The 15463-nt window shown below is 42.6% G+C and overlaps 1 protein-coding gene across 2 annotated transcripts in view; it reads right to left on the bottom strand.

Moving 5' to 3' along the window:
- The window catches only part of gask1a (golgi associated kinase 1A), a 77616-nt gene that overhangs the window by 15919 nt on the left and 46234 nt on the right, over positions 1-15463 (bottom strand). For both annotated transcript variants that reach the window (XM_062957481.1, XM_003222198.4), the window contains exon 2: positions 6414-7862. In XM_062957481.1, the coding sequence (XP_062813551.1) occupies positions 6414-7862 (1449 nt within the window). The remainder of the gene's footprint in view (positions 1-6413; positions 7863-15463) is intronic.

The following is a 15463-nucleotide window of genomic DNA, read 5'->3' as shown; positions in this document are numbered from 1 at the left end:
TTTTAATAGAACTATTTCATTTTTTGGAAAAAAAATCCCTGTTTGTACTCATAGGTAACTCCACAAATTTCATAGGGTTTTCTTATGCAAGATATGCACAGAGCTGAAAATGGGTATTTTTGTCCTGGCACCTATGCTATTTGGTATTTTTCCATGCTATTGCTTCTAGAATAACTCAAACTCAAACATAATCCAGTTTCACCTTTAGTCAATAGTTATAGGTAACTTAGAGACCCACGCCAATTGCCCATCCCCTCTTATACAAGTATTAATGAATTGTATAATTTGTAGATATCGTATATTTAATCACTACAGAATGAAAGAACAAAAGAAGGAAGGACAAAAGGAAAAAAGAATTGTACAAGCATGCATTTGCATGAACATAGCTGCAAAGTATTCATATGGAAATCGTTCTTTTTTTAAAAAAAAATTGCCAGATGTTTTAGACCAAGTCTTGAAAAGAGTTTCTGTTCTATCATCTTGGGTGGACATACCAAATAACTTGGTCTAAGTCATTTGGCACCTGAATGAACCAAAGAATGCTAAGTTTGAAAGAGAAGGATTCACTAAAACTAACACCAATAACAGGATCCAGAAAAAGAAAGAGAGAGAGAGAGAGAGAGAGAGAGAGAGAGAGAGAGAGAGATTAAAACTGCACAAGAATAAGATGCCTCTTTTGAAGGTTTTCCATTCACTCAAATTCTGTTAAGATGTTAACTGAAATATGTGAAAAACAGGAAAGGCTATTCACAGTAGACGACACTGTCTTCCTTAGGAGAAGTACTGATTTTCAGTGGAGACCTATTCATAGCATGATCAGAATTATATCTGTGAGTCAAGGAATGAAATGACAAGTTGCATGTTTTGTGTGGTGGTGGCGGTGGGGATATGATAGATTTCAAACAATGCAATTGGTTTGTGGGGATCCACATGAAACGGCTAGATGTAGTATAAATAATAGTGAGATTGCAGTAAAGTCTAGTAACAACTAGGGAGCCCCAGTGGCGGTGTTAAAGCACTGAGTTGCTGAACTTCCAGACCGAAAGGTCGCAGGTTCAAATCCCGGGAGCGGAGTGAGCACCCGCTGTTAGCTCCAGCTTCTGCCAACCTAGCAGTTTGAAAACATGCCAATGTGAGTAGATCAATAGGTACAGTAGAGTCTCACTTATCCAAGCGAAACTGGCCGGCAGAAGCTTGGATAAGTGAATATCTTGGATAATGAGGGATTAAGGAAAAGCCTCTTAAACATCAAATTAGGTTATGATTTTACAAATTAAACACCAAAACATCATGTTATACAACAAATTTGACAGAAGAAGTCGTTCAATACGCAGTAATGTTATGTTGTAATTACTGTATTTACAAATTTAGCACCAAAATATCACAATATATTGAAAACATTGACTACAAAAATGGCTTGGATAATCCAGAAGCTTGGATAAGCAAGGCTTGGATAAGTGATACTCTACTGTAATGGCACTCCATGCAGTCATGCCGGCCACATGATCTTGGAGGTGTCTACGGACAACGCCGGCTCTTCAGCTTAGAAATGGAGATGAGCACCAACCCCCAGAATCAGACATGACTGGACTTAACGTCAGGGGAAATCTTTACCTTTTACTAGTAACAACTTGTGGTAATGGAAAAACTATCTTATCTCAGTAGAACTTTTAAACTATTCTGTAAGATTGAGAAATCTAAATCTTCCTCAGAATGGCGGTTGACTCTCTGCATGGACAAATCTTAGGGCTCCGTTCACACAATCGAAATCTCTTCTGGAGCCATCCAAATCAAGACTGGTATCCTTGAAGGGAGTTTATTTGTGTGCCAATATTTTCAAATCTGCCTTGACTCTCCTTTGAACTCCCATGGTGGGTATATCTAAATTGCACTTAAACCAGTCCATACTCCAGGAAATAAAGCCCGACTGCTCATTGGAGGGAAGGATATTAGAGGCAAAGATGAAGTACTTTGGCCACATCATGAGAAGACAGGAAAGCTTGGAGAAGAGAATGATGTTGGGGAAAATGGAAGGAAAAAGGAAGAGGGGCCGACCAAGGGCAAGATGGATGGATGGCATCCATGAAGGGACTGGCTTGACCTTGAAGGAGCTGGGGGTGGCCACGGCCAACAGGGAGCTCTGGCGTGGGCTGGTCTATGAGGCGACTGAACGAATAAACAACAACATAGCAGTTTATTATCACTTTAGCAAGCTGCAGCTCCATCTTACAGAATCTTTGTCAAAATTCTCTACTGCTATCTCTGGAGCTACAGCTTTAAACATCTCTGGCAGAAAATGTTAAATTATACATGCCATGATTTCACAGGATGGAGCCCAAACCTTCCAACATTTCATCTGGAACAGATGTAAACAATCCACGTCAGAGAGTGATGAGTCAGGAACAAAAGGCAAAAAAGGAATTATAGAGCAAGAACACACAAATGACTATTTTAAGCTAAGAATGCCTGGAGATTATGTATTGTGTTCAGGACAAGCTTCCACTTTATTTTCTCCTTTCCCTTCTACTGGGCTAATGAAATTCAAACTATTTATTTATTTACAGTATTTATATTCCGCCCTTCTCACCCCGAAGGGGCTCAGGGCGGATCACATTATATACATATAGGGGAAACATTCAATGCCCATATACACATAGAACTGAGACAGAGACAGACGCAGAGGCAATTTAACCTTCTCCTGAAGGGATGTTCGATTCTGGCCACAGGGGGACCTGCTGCTTCATCATCCACTGTGATGGCACTTCCTCATTCCAACATTGTAAATTAGTTAAATTTGCCTCCCCACTTTTTATAAGTGGTACCTTATTTCCTACTTGATAGATGCAACTATCTTCCGGGTCGCTATGTCAGCAACGAGCAGGAGCTATTTTTTATTTTTTAATTGACGGGTGCTCACCCCGCCACAGGCTGGCCTCAAACTCATGACCTCATGGTCAGGGTGATTTGTTGCATCAGGCTGCTCACCAGCCTGCGCCACAGCCCAGCCCCTACCTTTGTATGTTGAACTAAGTCTGCAGCCATTTGGAAAAGAGGGGATACGAAAAGGGTTGGGGAATGGGACTTTTAAAGGTGATTGAGAAGGTAGGACCAGGGTCGATTTCCTGCCAGATAAGGGCTGTTGGGGGGCATTAGATCTATGGCAGTTAAAGTAGAATCAAAGTACTAGAGTTGTATAGTGTAGATCAGTGGGTTTCAACCAGATGTTTTTGGCCTATAACTCCCAGAAATCCCAGCCAGTTTACCAGCTGTTAGGATTTCTGGGAGTTGAAGGCCAAAAACATCTGAGGACCCCAGGTTGAGAACCACTGGTGTAGATTCATCCAGTGTCCCTGGCAATGTTTATCTCCGTGAGAATTAAAACACGATTGCCTCATGCTATTTGGAGCACTGTCCAGGACCAAATCTGCAGTGGTGGTTATCCTTTTTCCTTTCTTTCTTTTTTCCAAATCAAAATATAATCTACACAGGAGACAGGATAGAAATTGATTGTTTGAAGGTTTTTAATGATCCAAAACACCTCCTGGATATCTCAGCAGTCTCATCAATAAGATTCATGGGTCATCAATGTGCCTTGCTTCACTAGAAGCAACAAGGTCCACGCATGACCCATGGACTTAGTTGACAAGGCTAATAACACTTTCAGGAGGCTTCCTAGAATCCCTTCAGAGCAGCCACATCCATCTTGATTCCCAGGAGACTTGCATTTGATGATGAAAGAAAAATGCCTCCCCATTTATGTCATTGCTACCATGGTAGATTCAGCAGTGCCTTTCAAGAGGTCTTGGGGGCAGCCATTGAGGCTATTTTCAAAAGAAAAGAAACTCCTACACAACCATGTAATTTGAGAGAGAAAGAGACTGAAAAGCTCTCCCCCATTCCAACTGCTACTACCGGAGCCTTGGAAGGAAAGAAGAAGAGGCAATATATCCTGCACTGCCATCCCCTTCCTCTTCCCCTTTTGATGTCTTGTCTTAATTAGTTGCTTGCCTGAAGACAGAGAACTGTTTGGTTGTTCTTTTTTTTTAATTGCAAAGTGCCATGTACAGTGATGGTGCTCTATAAATAACAACCACCACCATCAACAATGTGATTTAACTCTCATTAAAAGGTAAAGGTTTCCCCTGACGTTAAGTCCAGTCATGACCGACTCTGGGGGTTGGTGCTCATCTCCATTTCTAAGCCGAAGAGTCGGCGTTGTCTGTAGACACCTCCAAGGTCATGTGGCCGGCATGACTGCATGGAGCGCCGTTACCTTCCCGCTGGAGCGGTACCTATTGATCTACTCACATTTGCATGTTTTCGAACTGCTAGGTTGAAAGGAGCTGGGGCTAACAGCGGGCGCTTATTCCGCTCCCAGGATTTTAACCTGGGAGCTTTCAGTCTGCAGGTTCAGCCGCTCAGCGCTTTAACACACTGCACCACCACCAGGGGCCCAACTAATAAATATAAGGTATATATATTATAATAAACTAGCTGTGCCCGGCCACGCGTTGCTGTGGCTTAGTCTGGTGGTGTTGGTCCATCTACATTAGGTTGTATTTATGCTGTGACCTCCACCCTTCTTTATACTCACATTAGTAGTAGTATTTGAAGTCTGTTACCTTCTTCAATTTTTGTGTTGATTGATAATTGCTTGAGATCCCTGTTGTCTTTGGTTTGTTGTTAATCGTGATGTCTGATTCTGCTGAGTGCGGTTTACATCTTATTGTGGTACAATAGTTTTTTTTTGTTTTGCCTGTGTAGGTGTTTATTATTGTTGTTGTTGTAGTGGTCATGAAGGCTAGATAAGTTAGATGCTACTGTATTGTTTTTTGGAGGCCCAGTGTAGCACTGACTGGCCTCTCAGCCTCAGTGCCTGGCTGTTTCTTGCCTGTGATGGTGTTGATTCTTATTGTTGTTGTTGTTGTCATTGTTATTATTGTAATTGTTTTTTTGGAGGCCAAGTGTGAATGTAGGGATTGGGGAGGTGGATGAGTTGTGTTGTAAAATGTTGTATTTGTTATAGTCACAATGCGTTGTTGTGAGTTTTGTGGGTCCGGATTCTGGTTTTGTGGTGTGGTTGTGTTGTTACAACCGAGAGGCAAGGCTTTTGTGTTGTGTTGCCAAGTTTTGTATTTCTGGGTCGTTTAGTTGTGTGCCAAGTTTCGTATTTCTGGGGCGTTTAGTTGTGTTGTTATAGTCATGATGCGTTGTTGTGAGTTTTGTGGGTCCGGATTGTGGTTTTGTGTTGTGGTTGTGTTCTTACAACTGGGAGGCAAGGCTTTTGCGTTGTGTTGTCAAATTTTGTATTTCTGGGGCGTTTTGTTGTGTTATAGTCACGATGCGTTGTTGTGAGTTTTGTGGGTCCGGATTGTGGTTTTGTGGTGTAGTTGTGTTGTTACAATCGGGAGAAAAGGCTTTTGTGTTGTGTTGTCAAGTTTTGTATTTCTGGGACGTTTAGTTGTGTGCCAAGTTTCGTATTTCTGGGGCGTTTAGTTGTGTTGTTATAGTCACAATGCATTGTTGTGAGTTTTGTGGGTCCGGATTGTGGTTTTGTGGTGTGGTTGTGTTGTTACAACCGGGAGGCAAGGTTTTTGCGTTGTGTTGTCAAGTTTTATATTTCTGGGACGTTTAGTTGTGTTGTTATAGTCACAGTGCATTGTTGTGAGTTTTATGGGTCCGGATTGTGGTTTTGTGGTGTGGTTGTGTTGTTACAACCTGGAGGGAAGGCTTTTGTGTTGTGTTGCCAAGTTTTGTATTTCTGGGGCGTTTAGTTGTGTTGTTATAGTCACGATGCGTTGTTGTGAGTTTTGTGGGTCCTGTGTGGTTTTGTGGTGTGGTTGTGTTGTTACAACTGGGAGGCAAGGCTTTTGCATTGTGTTGCCAAGTTTTGTATTTCTGGGGCGTTTAGTTGTGTTGTTATCGCATGATGAGTTGTTGTGAGTGTTGTGGGTCTGGATTGTGGTTTTGTGGTGTGGTTGTGTTGTTGTAACCTGGAGGCAAGCCTTTTGCATTGTGTTGCCAAATTTCGTATTTCTGGGATGTTTAGTTTTGTTGTTATAGTCACTGCGCCCGCAACTTTATCCTTTTATATATATAGATATAGTGTCCCTACTTCACGGATTTTCACTTATTGCGGGCGGTCCTGGAACATAACCCCCACGATAAGTGAGGGAACACTGTATAACACAATCACAAGGTGTGCGACTGTTCCCTGATTAAATACCAAAACAACCACCATTTTTAAATTCTACTAAATAATAGAAGTATATCCTTGGCTTAATTTGAGTTGTATAAGATCAAATTTGTATACATCAGTGTTCACAGTTTTGTCACTTCTTCTTGTTAGCATGATTTCAGCCACTCCACTTTTAGGAAAAGAAAGAATAATGTTGCTCTACCACCATGTCTACCTGGAGAAGAAAATCAAAGAGTGCCAGTTTGGCCCATTCTGGATGGAGGACAGTCAAACACGGAGGTTTCCCAAGAGACGTTCTGGAACCTTCCATGCCACATCGTTGCTTCAGTAGCACCTGATACTGTTCCCATCCTAGAGCAAAGGAGTTCTGGTCATTATTGGAATCATTCAAGTGTTGCAGGTCAGATACCCACCACACAATGGGTCGAGGGGCACCGTTGGTGTACTTGTAAGGTAGCAAGGGGCTGTTGAATTTCCTGGCCACCACAGGCAGGCTCCGATGTAACCCTAAAACTCTGTCCAAGTGAAAAGCCAGAACCTCATAGAGGTCAGTGGGCCTTTTAATTAAACCACAGAGCCCTTCCAAACAGGGATTTTTGGAGTCATGCGAGTTGGTATCTTGGTTGGATGAAATGGCAACTCTGAGTATTTGTCCATGAGCAGGGATTCTGTCTTTGCTTACCACTGTACCATTGGTCAGAAACATCATTTTGCGCACATCATCCAGAGTAAACCACGGAAGCGTTTTCTCATGAAACCTCAGTCCGCCCTCTTGTTTTCCAAGGTGGTCGTAGTCTTGAAGCTTTTTGCACCATGCTGATTTCTGCAGCCCTTCTGTATCTCTGACCCAAACTGGAGTGCTTTGTGGACTCCGAGAGTGAGATTTATCCATCCGTCCCCAAGCGCCTGTCATGCTCCGGAGAGGCTGCTTGCCTGAGATAACAGCTTTGATCAAATCTGAGGGTTGGTGTTCAGCGCCAGCTGTCTGCACATCTGTTTTACATTGCTCCTGTGGTACAGTCAGCTGGCCTGCGGATGTATTCCGAAGCAACAGAAGAGATCCAAGCTTTCCATCTCTCAAAGGAGAAGAGGGGAAGACCACAGGACTCTGTGGTTTCCAATCCACTTCCTTCCCAGTTCTCCAGTGAGGGGGGAAACTTTTATCTTCCTTGGCACTTTTTATATTAAAACCCCCAAATTCTCTTTTCTTTTTGTAGTTAGCTCTGGATGGGTAGTCTTTTTGTTGGAATATTTGGCTATGTTCAGAGCTTTGAGATGGAATGTTATATTTCCTGAGCTGCCCAGTATTCTTCCTTCCTTGTAGTTCTCTGTGATTCATCCCACCCTGGTTGTTTGGCTTCTTCTTTTGTTTGCAGACAGAATTTGATGGAGTTTGTCTTCCCAGTGGGTTTGCCCATTGTCTCTCGCTAAAGCGCCATACCTGTTGGGCATTGGCGGAGGTAGAGTTTATCCATATACGCTTGGAACGGGTAGCTCTCCCATGTGGCTCATCCCTAGGTATAAACTGGGCATTAGACTTCTTGTAACTGTTCAGGGATGCTGGAGAGAAGCTAGTAAGAGTGATCACAGATAAGGCGAGCAAGAAGAAGCAGCCAGCTACCGGAGATCTGTTCCACCTCATCCTATAACATGTTCGATGGATCTGTGGAATAAAAAAACGAGACCGTGTTTACAGAGGTGGCATTTAGGGATATGGTTGAAATGTTCAAATATGGAAGTGGGAGGTTTAAGTTCTATGTGTGGTCGAACCCAGGTGACCATCTGCGTGTAGTTTAATCTGACCTGCAGCAGTGAGTTCCGCAGATCAGAAGGAGCCATGCTGAGATCAATTCAGCCGTACAAGCATGCCCCAGCAGCAACTTAAAATGTATCTTTTGCTCCCTCTCTGTGCTTTCCAAGCTTTTGACTATGTAACGACTTCTAATAAAAGCTATTTTGTATCCTCTCTTGCATGAAAGCTTGAATTCCCTCTCGCAGCTCTGCCCTCCCTTCCTTTTCCCCCTCGCTGGGCGAGCCGCGGAGCTGCGGGCTACCCCCAGCCTCAACTTCCGGTCATATCTCCCCCATTTTGACCCCCAGCATGACCAATTTTCATATCCCTAACTCAAAATGCTTCCCCATCAGAAGGACACCACCCATTCTCAAATTAATACAGTTTTCGGAACCAAATCAGCTGATTGTCAAAAGCTGTCAAATGTCAAAAATGGAGTTCCCTTGCATTGCGGTGCGATTTTCTCTGCAAGGACAGATCTTCTGAAGTTCGAACTATGTGCTGGGACTACTCAGAGCTCCTTGCCTTCCATCCATGAACTACCTTCATCCCTGGAGTGCCCCCCTCCCGCTGACCCTTTGACCCAGTGGGGCTGCTTCACCCAGATTGTCACAGACTCAACTCCTTTTGAACTTTTATTTTATGAATTCCATATCATGAAAGCTTGGGGTCCGGGATTGGGAAACTAAGATGAAATATGTTCATATATGTGATCGAAGTACCCGGCATGCTCCCTTTTTCGTTTATCCCTATGAAATATGTGTTATATTAAAGAATGACCGAGACCTGACCTAGGAATCAAATGGACAAGTTGCAACACACCCCAGAGGGAGAAAATTCCTCACACCAGGAAACTGTCAGATTCCCCTTTCTTGGACAAAAGATTAGGTCTTCCTCCCATTAGGCATCGGAGCAGGGCCGCCTAATGGGAAGACAGCCATCTGGTTCTGGGACCACTTAACAATAGGGACAATCAAAACGCGATCTTCCTGACTGTCAACATGAACTGGACTCTTTTCAAAAACAAATACAGCTCATCCGATCCATCTTGACTCATCAAAAACTGGCAAAGCTTGCCAGACAAATATGTATATTTGCACCCCAAGAAGCAGTTTAGAAACTCCTTCTGGACATTTACCCAATGACTCAATCATAATCCCTTGTTAATCCCTGGCAAATCCATTGTTCCTAGTTAGGTCCGCCTCCTCATCCCTGATTGGTAGGGAACACCAAGGCGTAGGGAGCCCCCTGATTGGACGAGGGTTCCCGCCACCGTCTCAAGGACCAATCAGCGTGCAGGGAGGCGGAGAAATGAATAGCGCAAAATTCAAGTCGTGCCCACATTTTCTGTATTATAAAAGTTGTTGATATGTATTGCATGATATAACTCCTTGACAAACGATCGCAGGCTGTCATCCTTTTCAACTGAACTGAATAAAACAACTCGGTGTATCTTTCTTCACGTCTGATGGTGAGAATTTCTGGCTAAACCTTGATTTGTAGCGGCTCCCCCCCTTGCCAGGATCCTCGGACCCAGAGCGCAGGAAAGGAGCGAGGATTCCCTTTAAGAAAGGGAATCCCGAACCAAAATCTAGCTCGATAACATATGGGTCTCTTGAGGGCCATAATGCTTCCATGTGAGTTTGGGACAGACTAGATACTTACCTGGATTTTTCTCCTTTACCTATTATTTTAGTTGTCTTCCCATCTGACTTCAGGGTTGCCAGATCTCTGAGTTCAGCCCTGACTTTGTTTGCCATAAGTCTTTTCCAGGTAGAAGATGAGACTAATTTCTCATCTGAGCTCAGCTCCATGAAAGAGGAAAGAGCTGCATGCAAATTTCCAATACAGTTTGCTACAATTTGAAGGGCATAATTCATTTGTCACTACAACTTGCATAGACTTTCCAAGAGTCTGTGCATTTAGCTTCCCCCTTCCCTCCCAGTTGTTTTTAACAGCAGAATTCATCCTCTGCTCTGAGCCCATCTTCTGGTTAGAATCAAGTAGGCTTGGTTTTTCTATTCCTTATGCCATCATCTCTCTTAGCAGAAGGAACAATCCCCTCATTTCATTTTGATCTGGCAACAGCTCATTTAACTAAGATTTCTGATATGATTTTCAAACAAAGAGCAAGAAATAACAAATGTGGTTGATACTTCATGAAGAAAACATAAAATCACCAGGGGCTGAACCTGGGTCTCAGGTTTTTAGTTCAGAAACCTCAGGTCTGAGTCAGTCCTGCACAGTGGCAACCCTTTGGCATGCGTATCTTATCAGATATCCATCAATGGGTATAGAATTTGAATTAAACAGGAACATGTAAAATCCAGCACATGCCAAACCAGAACAATAAACATTTATCGGCAATGGTTCTAATTTTAGCAGCAGAAGAGAACGGTGGCGAGTGAGATATAGGCAGGCAGCTGCAGGCGAGGCGCAACTGACGCAAGTGAGCGAATGGAGGTGGTCACCCCATTAAATAGACTCAGGTTGCATGAGCGTCAAATTACGGCATTCACCTCCTCCTCCAATTGGCCCAACAGGCAGGGCTTTGAGGGAAAGAGCATGTGGCAGTTCTCCAAGCACCACGTGAGGAGCACCATGTGCTCACAAAAGCAGAGGAGGAGCCGGTGATCAGCTCCTGCTTGCTTTCATGTCAAGCGGGTTTTCGTACTGGGGGGAGGGCCTTCCAGTTACTTGCTCCCAAAGGTCCTGGAGGAGCCGGATGTGCCACAGTGTTGCACTCCAAGGCTGCGAGAGCACTTTGAAAACCACACTAGAGCCACAATCATAAGCAAAGCAGTTTACTGAAGGATATATATATATATATATATATATATATATATATATATATATATGCAAATAGTGTAAAAAGTCAGTAAAGTGAATAGTCCATAATATAAAGTCCGCAACTGTTCAATAGTTAGTCCAACAAAATCTTTCAAAGTTGTAATCCACAAACAAAACTTGATAGTTCCACCAAGAAGTGAAAGTCAGTAAACAGCCAGAGGTTGCAAGGATCAGGAACAAGGCGTGGTAAATCCACCAACTGTAATCCACATGGAAAACATCCACTAAGGAGTAGCGGAAACGAGGTTAACAAGGCAAGGTATACTCAAGAGTCACAAGGCATGAACTCCACCTGGAGTTCCTGGAACCGGCACGGAAACGAAGCAAGGAGCAAGAGACTGGAATGGAGATTCTTCTCCCAAGGATGGCAATGTTGACACCGCAACGAGAACAAGGAACAAGGCACCTTTAAGGAGTTCTCAAGGCTACAAGGCAGTGAGAATCAGGACACTTACAACTTCACATGGGAAAGTTACTCATTAGTGCGCTTGAGAGCCAAGTGCCAGTTTCTTCTCACACCCTCCCTTCTACTCCTATCCTCTGCAAAAGATTGTCTCTGATCAAAAGTCACATCCTCCTCTGCAACACCACCATCTGGCTAACCCAACCTTGACTGAACATCGGAATGTTCCCCAATTAGTGGTTCTTCTGGAAGCACAACTTCGGGCACCTGCAAAGCCATTGGGCTTTGATCCAAGTCCTGGAGAGGCCCAAAATCCGAATCAGAATCTGAGTCAAACTCCGTTTCCTGTGGATGGCCAGATCCTGACAGCTGAGCTACAACACACAGGTACTGAAGGAAATGGGATCTATGCATAACTCTACTCCACGTCACCAAAGCAATTCAACATTAGCAAATTTGACAGATCCCATCCTACATATTTCCCGCTTTCTCCCATTTCCACTCAGATCATGAGCTCAGAAGATGATTTCTCCCCGTATCATCCCACCCCCCCCCCACCCCCCCAAAATTTCATAACAGTTTTAAAAGAGTTCCCTGGTGGAACTGTTTACATTGTTTGATGGGCTCCATGATGCTTCTTCAGGAAACTGTTTTAGAAGTGTTAAGAAATTAGTGGGATGGGGGGGGATGGGACTGTGTGGGATAATGCTCTAGGAGACCAGGGTTCGAATCCCATGGCAATCCACTCAGCCTCCGAGGAAAACAAGGGCAAACTCCCTCTGAACAAAATTTTCCAATGAAACCTTGTGATAGGGTTGCCTTAAATTCACCATAAATCAGAACTTTCTTGAGGGGATACAACAACAATAACAATATTTTTGGCAGGCCTTTGGTAAGACAATCATTAACTAATCAGCCCCAGATGGTTTTTAATAATCTATCATGTATTTATTATGGCCTTACCATTTATGTGTTTTAAATGCAAATTTTTATACTTGTATTGTTGTTTTAATTGATTGGCTTTAACTGTTATAACACTCTTGTTTCATATTGTATTACTATTTTATCTTTTTATATTGTGATTTGTATTATGTTGCTGTTTATTTTGTCCTTATGTTGTTTGGGACTCTGCCCCATGTAAGCCGTCTTGAGTCCCCGCGGGGAGATGGTGGCAGGGTATAAATAAAGTTTTATTATTATATTATTATTATTTTCAAATATGACTAATCCATTTAGGAGCTGCCACGAAATGAGTTATACCATTCATCACCCTCAGCATGGGAGCCCTAGCTGTAATTCACCACATTATAAATTTGGATTGCTGCATGGTTATTAAGGGAAACACTGGGTATTTACAGTTATAGGAAACCAAGCTAAATATTTGTAAAAGATAGGGCAGACCAAAAGGTCAGCAATTTGAATCTGGGGAGCAAAATGAGCTCTCGCTCTTAGCCCCAGCTTCTGTCAACCTAGCAGTTTGAAAACACGCAAATGTGAGTAGATCAATAGGTACTGCTCCAGCAGGAAGGTAACGGCACTCCATGCAGTCATAAAATAAACCACTTCGCTACTTGCTCCACTGAGGGGGTAATTTATGCCATCACATGCCCCTGCTCCCTAATGTATATAGGCCAAACGAGCAGGGAAGTCAAAGTCCATATTATAGAACACAAAAGTAAGATCAGGAAACATTCCACTGATTCAATTTTTATAAGATCTTTTTGAAGATCTAAAACACAATCCTGAATCACTTCGGGTCCAGGTTCTAGAAGTTGTCACACCCTCCAAAGGCATAGATTTCCAGACGAAGCTCCTACAGCGTGAATCTTTTTGGATTTTCACACTCCAAACGGAACATCCGAAGGGGTTGAACAATACCAACTTTTATGATTGTTTCTTGTAAAGATTGATAGTCTTTCTTTAAATGTGACTCTGGAGTAACAGCAATTACATTACTTTACAACCACCTGACCATTGTGCTTGCCATTTAAGAGTGAAATTAGTTACTCAGCTTCATACTCGCATTGGAATCAAACTGTTTGCAGAGTATGCGTGTTTAAAACTTAGATCTTTCTGTGAGTATGACTTTTACATTATCTTTGTTGTGTATAGTGTATGTCTCATGTAACTATATGTATTGTAAATAGCTGGTAGCCACTATATATGTTCCCTATAGGATCCACATTTTAAAAACTCAAAAAAAAAAAACTGAAAAAAAGGACTACAGTCCACCTGATGAAGACTCTTTTGAGTTGAAACCAGTTGTGGTTTTGCAGTCTACTATCCATAATAAAGAAACAAGAACAATCATTATATATAAGAAGAGGACTCAATTTGTGTATGTGGAACAATCAAAGAACAAAAGAACATTTATTTTTTACTAGCTGTGCCCGGCCATGCGTTGCTGTGGTGTTGGTGAGAAATTGTTGAGGTAGTGGTGGTATTGAATGTCTGCTTTATGGTTGTCTTTATGTTTAGTATGCACACTGAAGTGGATTATATGGCAATGTGGAATCAAGATAATCCAGTTCAAAGCAGATAATATAAGATTCTAAATAGGTTATATAGCTGTGTGGAAGGGCCTTGAGTCTACATTGCCATATAATCCAGTTAAAATCTGATAATCTGTGGAAGAGGCTTAAGTGAGGCCTAACTGTGCCTGTCCCCTGGGCTGAGTGGGTTGCTAGGAGACCAAGTGGGCGGAGCTTAGCCTTCAAACTGGCAGCAATTGAATAAAAACTATTATTCCTCTCCCTGTAATTAGGACTTTATTTTTCTTTTCCTTTTTGTTGTATCAACCTAGAGCCGTGAATGATGGGTTGTGTTGTCAAATTTCGAGGTTGGGGGGCCTGTAGTTTTGTTGTTTTGTCCGCTGCCCTGATGCCATCACTCTTTTATATATATAGAAGATGAGAAGAGGAGAAAATTCATCCTTCAAGAGAAAAATATTGTTTCTACTGTGAATGTAACAGTCCTTTGTTTGATTGTTTAACAACGCCTTTTGTATCTGTTTTCATATTGATGTATTGAACTAAATTTAGGTTTAATGATTTCTGTATTACTGTAATAGTGGATACTTGTCTTTGTAGTCACTCCATGCAGTCATGCCAGCCACATGACCTTGGAGGTGTCTACAGACAACGCCGGCTCTTCGATTTGGAAATGGAGATGCGCACCAACCCCCAGAGTAGGATACGACTAGACTTAATGTCAAGGGAAAACCTTTACCTTTAGGACAGACCAGCTGTTAAATCAGAGTTAAGGAACTTGTGCCTGCCAGATAGTGCTGAACAAACATTCCTATCAGCCCCAGTTTGGCCTCGCTGTCCAGACACAACATGAGCTAGAATCCAACCCATCTGAGAGGCTCCAGGTGAGGTATGGCTGAATAAATACATATATATGCAAGTACGTCTGTTGAAGAATTGTGTTTGGCAGGAGAGTTAAGCAAAAGGCTTGATTCTTCAAAGAGAGTGCCATGCAGTGCATTACTAGAGATTACAAAAGCACGGAGGATACCTTCCCACAATGCACGCAACTCAGGGGGCTTATATCTGCTTTATTCCTAACAGGCATATTGCCAAGGAGTGGAGATTTCCACAAACAATTCCTTATAGGAGCTGTGACAAGGCTCACCTGATTGCCATGGAAACAACCTCTTTTATCCTGTTTATTGAAAAGTTCGGGAATATGTATTAAAAGAAACCACAGCAAGAAACAGTGCAGCAATATGTTATAAAATGCAAGCGCTCACTAGAATACTGTCCAAAGCCATGCCCATCAGAAAAATATCCATATGCATTCCTCCCGCACCAGAGGGGGCAAACACTCCTATTGAAAATATCTACAGAGATCTGAAACCAACTAACCAATCATGCATTGGTTATAATTTCAAAATAAAGTTTATAGGGTGTGGTTTTGTAAAATTATGCAAAATTTTTGCAGCAGGTTAAACCACTGAGCTGCTGAACTTGCTGACCAAAAGAACACCAGTTCAAATCTGGGGAGTGGGATGAGCTTCCGCTGTTAGCCCCAGCTTCTGCCAACCTAGCAGTTCGAAAATATGCAAATGTGAGTAGATCAATAGGTACTGCTTTGACAGGAAGGTAACAGCACTCCACGCAGACATGACCTTGGAGGTGTCTACGGACAACACCGGCTCTTCGGCTTAGAAATGGAGATGAGCACCACTCCCCGGAGTCGGACTCGACTACACCTA

Source organism: Anolis carolinensis, chromosome 6 (genome assembly GCF_035594765.1).
Source record: "Anolis carolinensis isolate JA03-04 chromosome 6, rAnoCar3.1.pri, whole genome shotgun sequence".
NCBI lineage: Eukaryota > Metazoa > Chordata > Lepidosauria > Squamata > Dactyloidae > Anolis > Anolis carolinensis.
The sequence above is the reverse complement of the archived record's forward strand: the minus strand, read 5'-3'. Positions and strand labels throughout refer to the sequence as shown.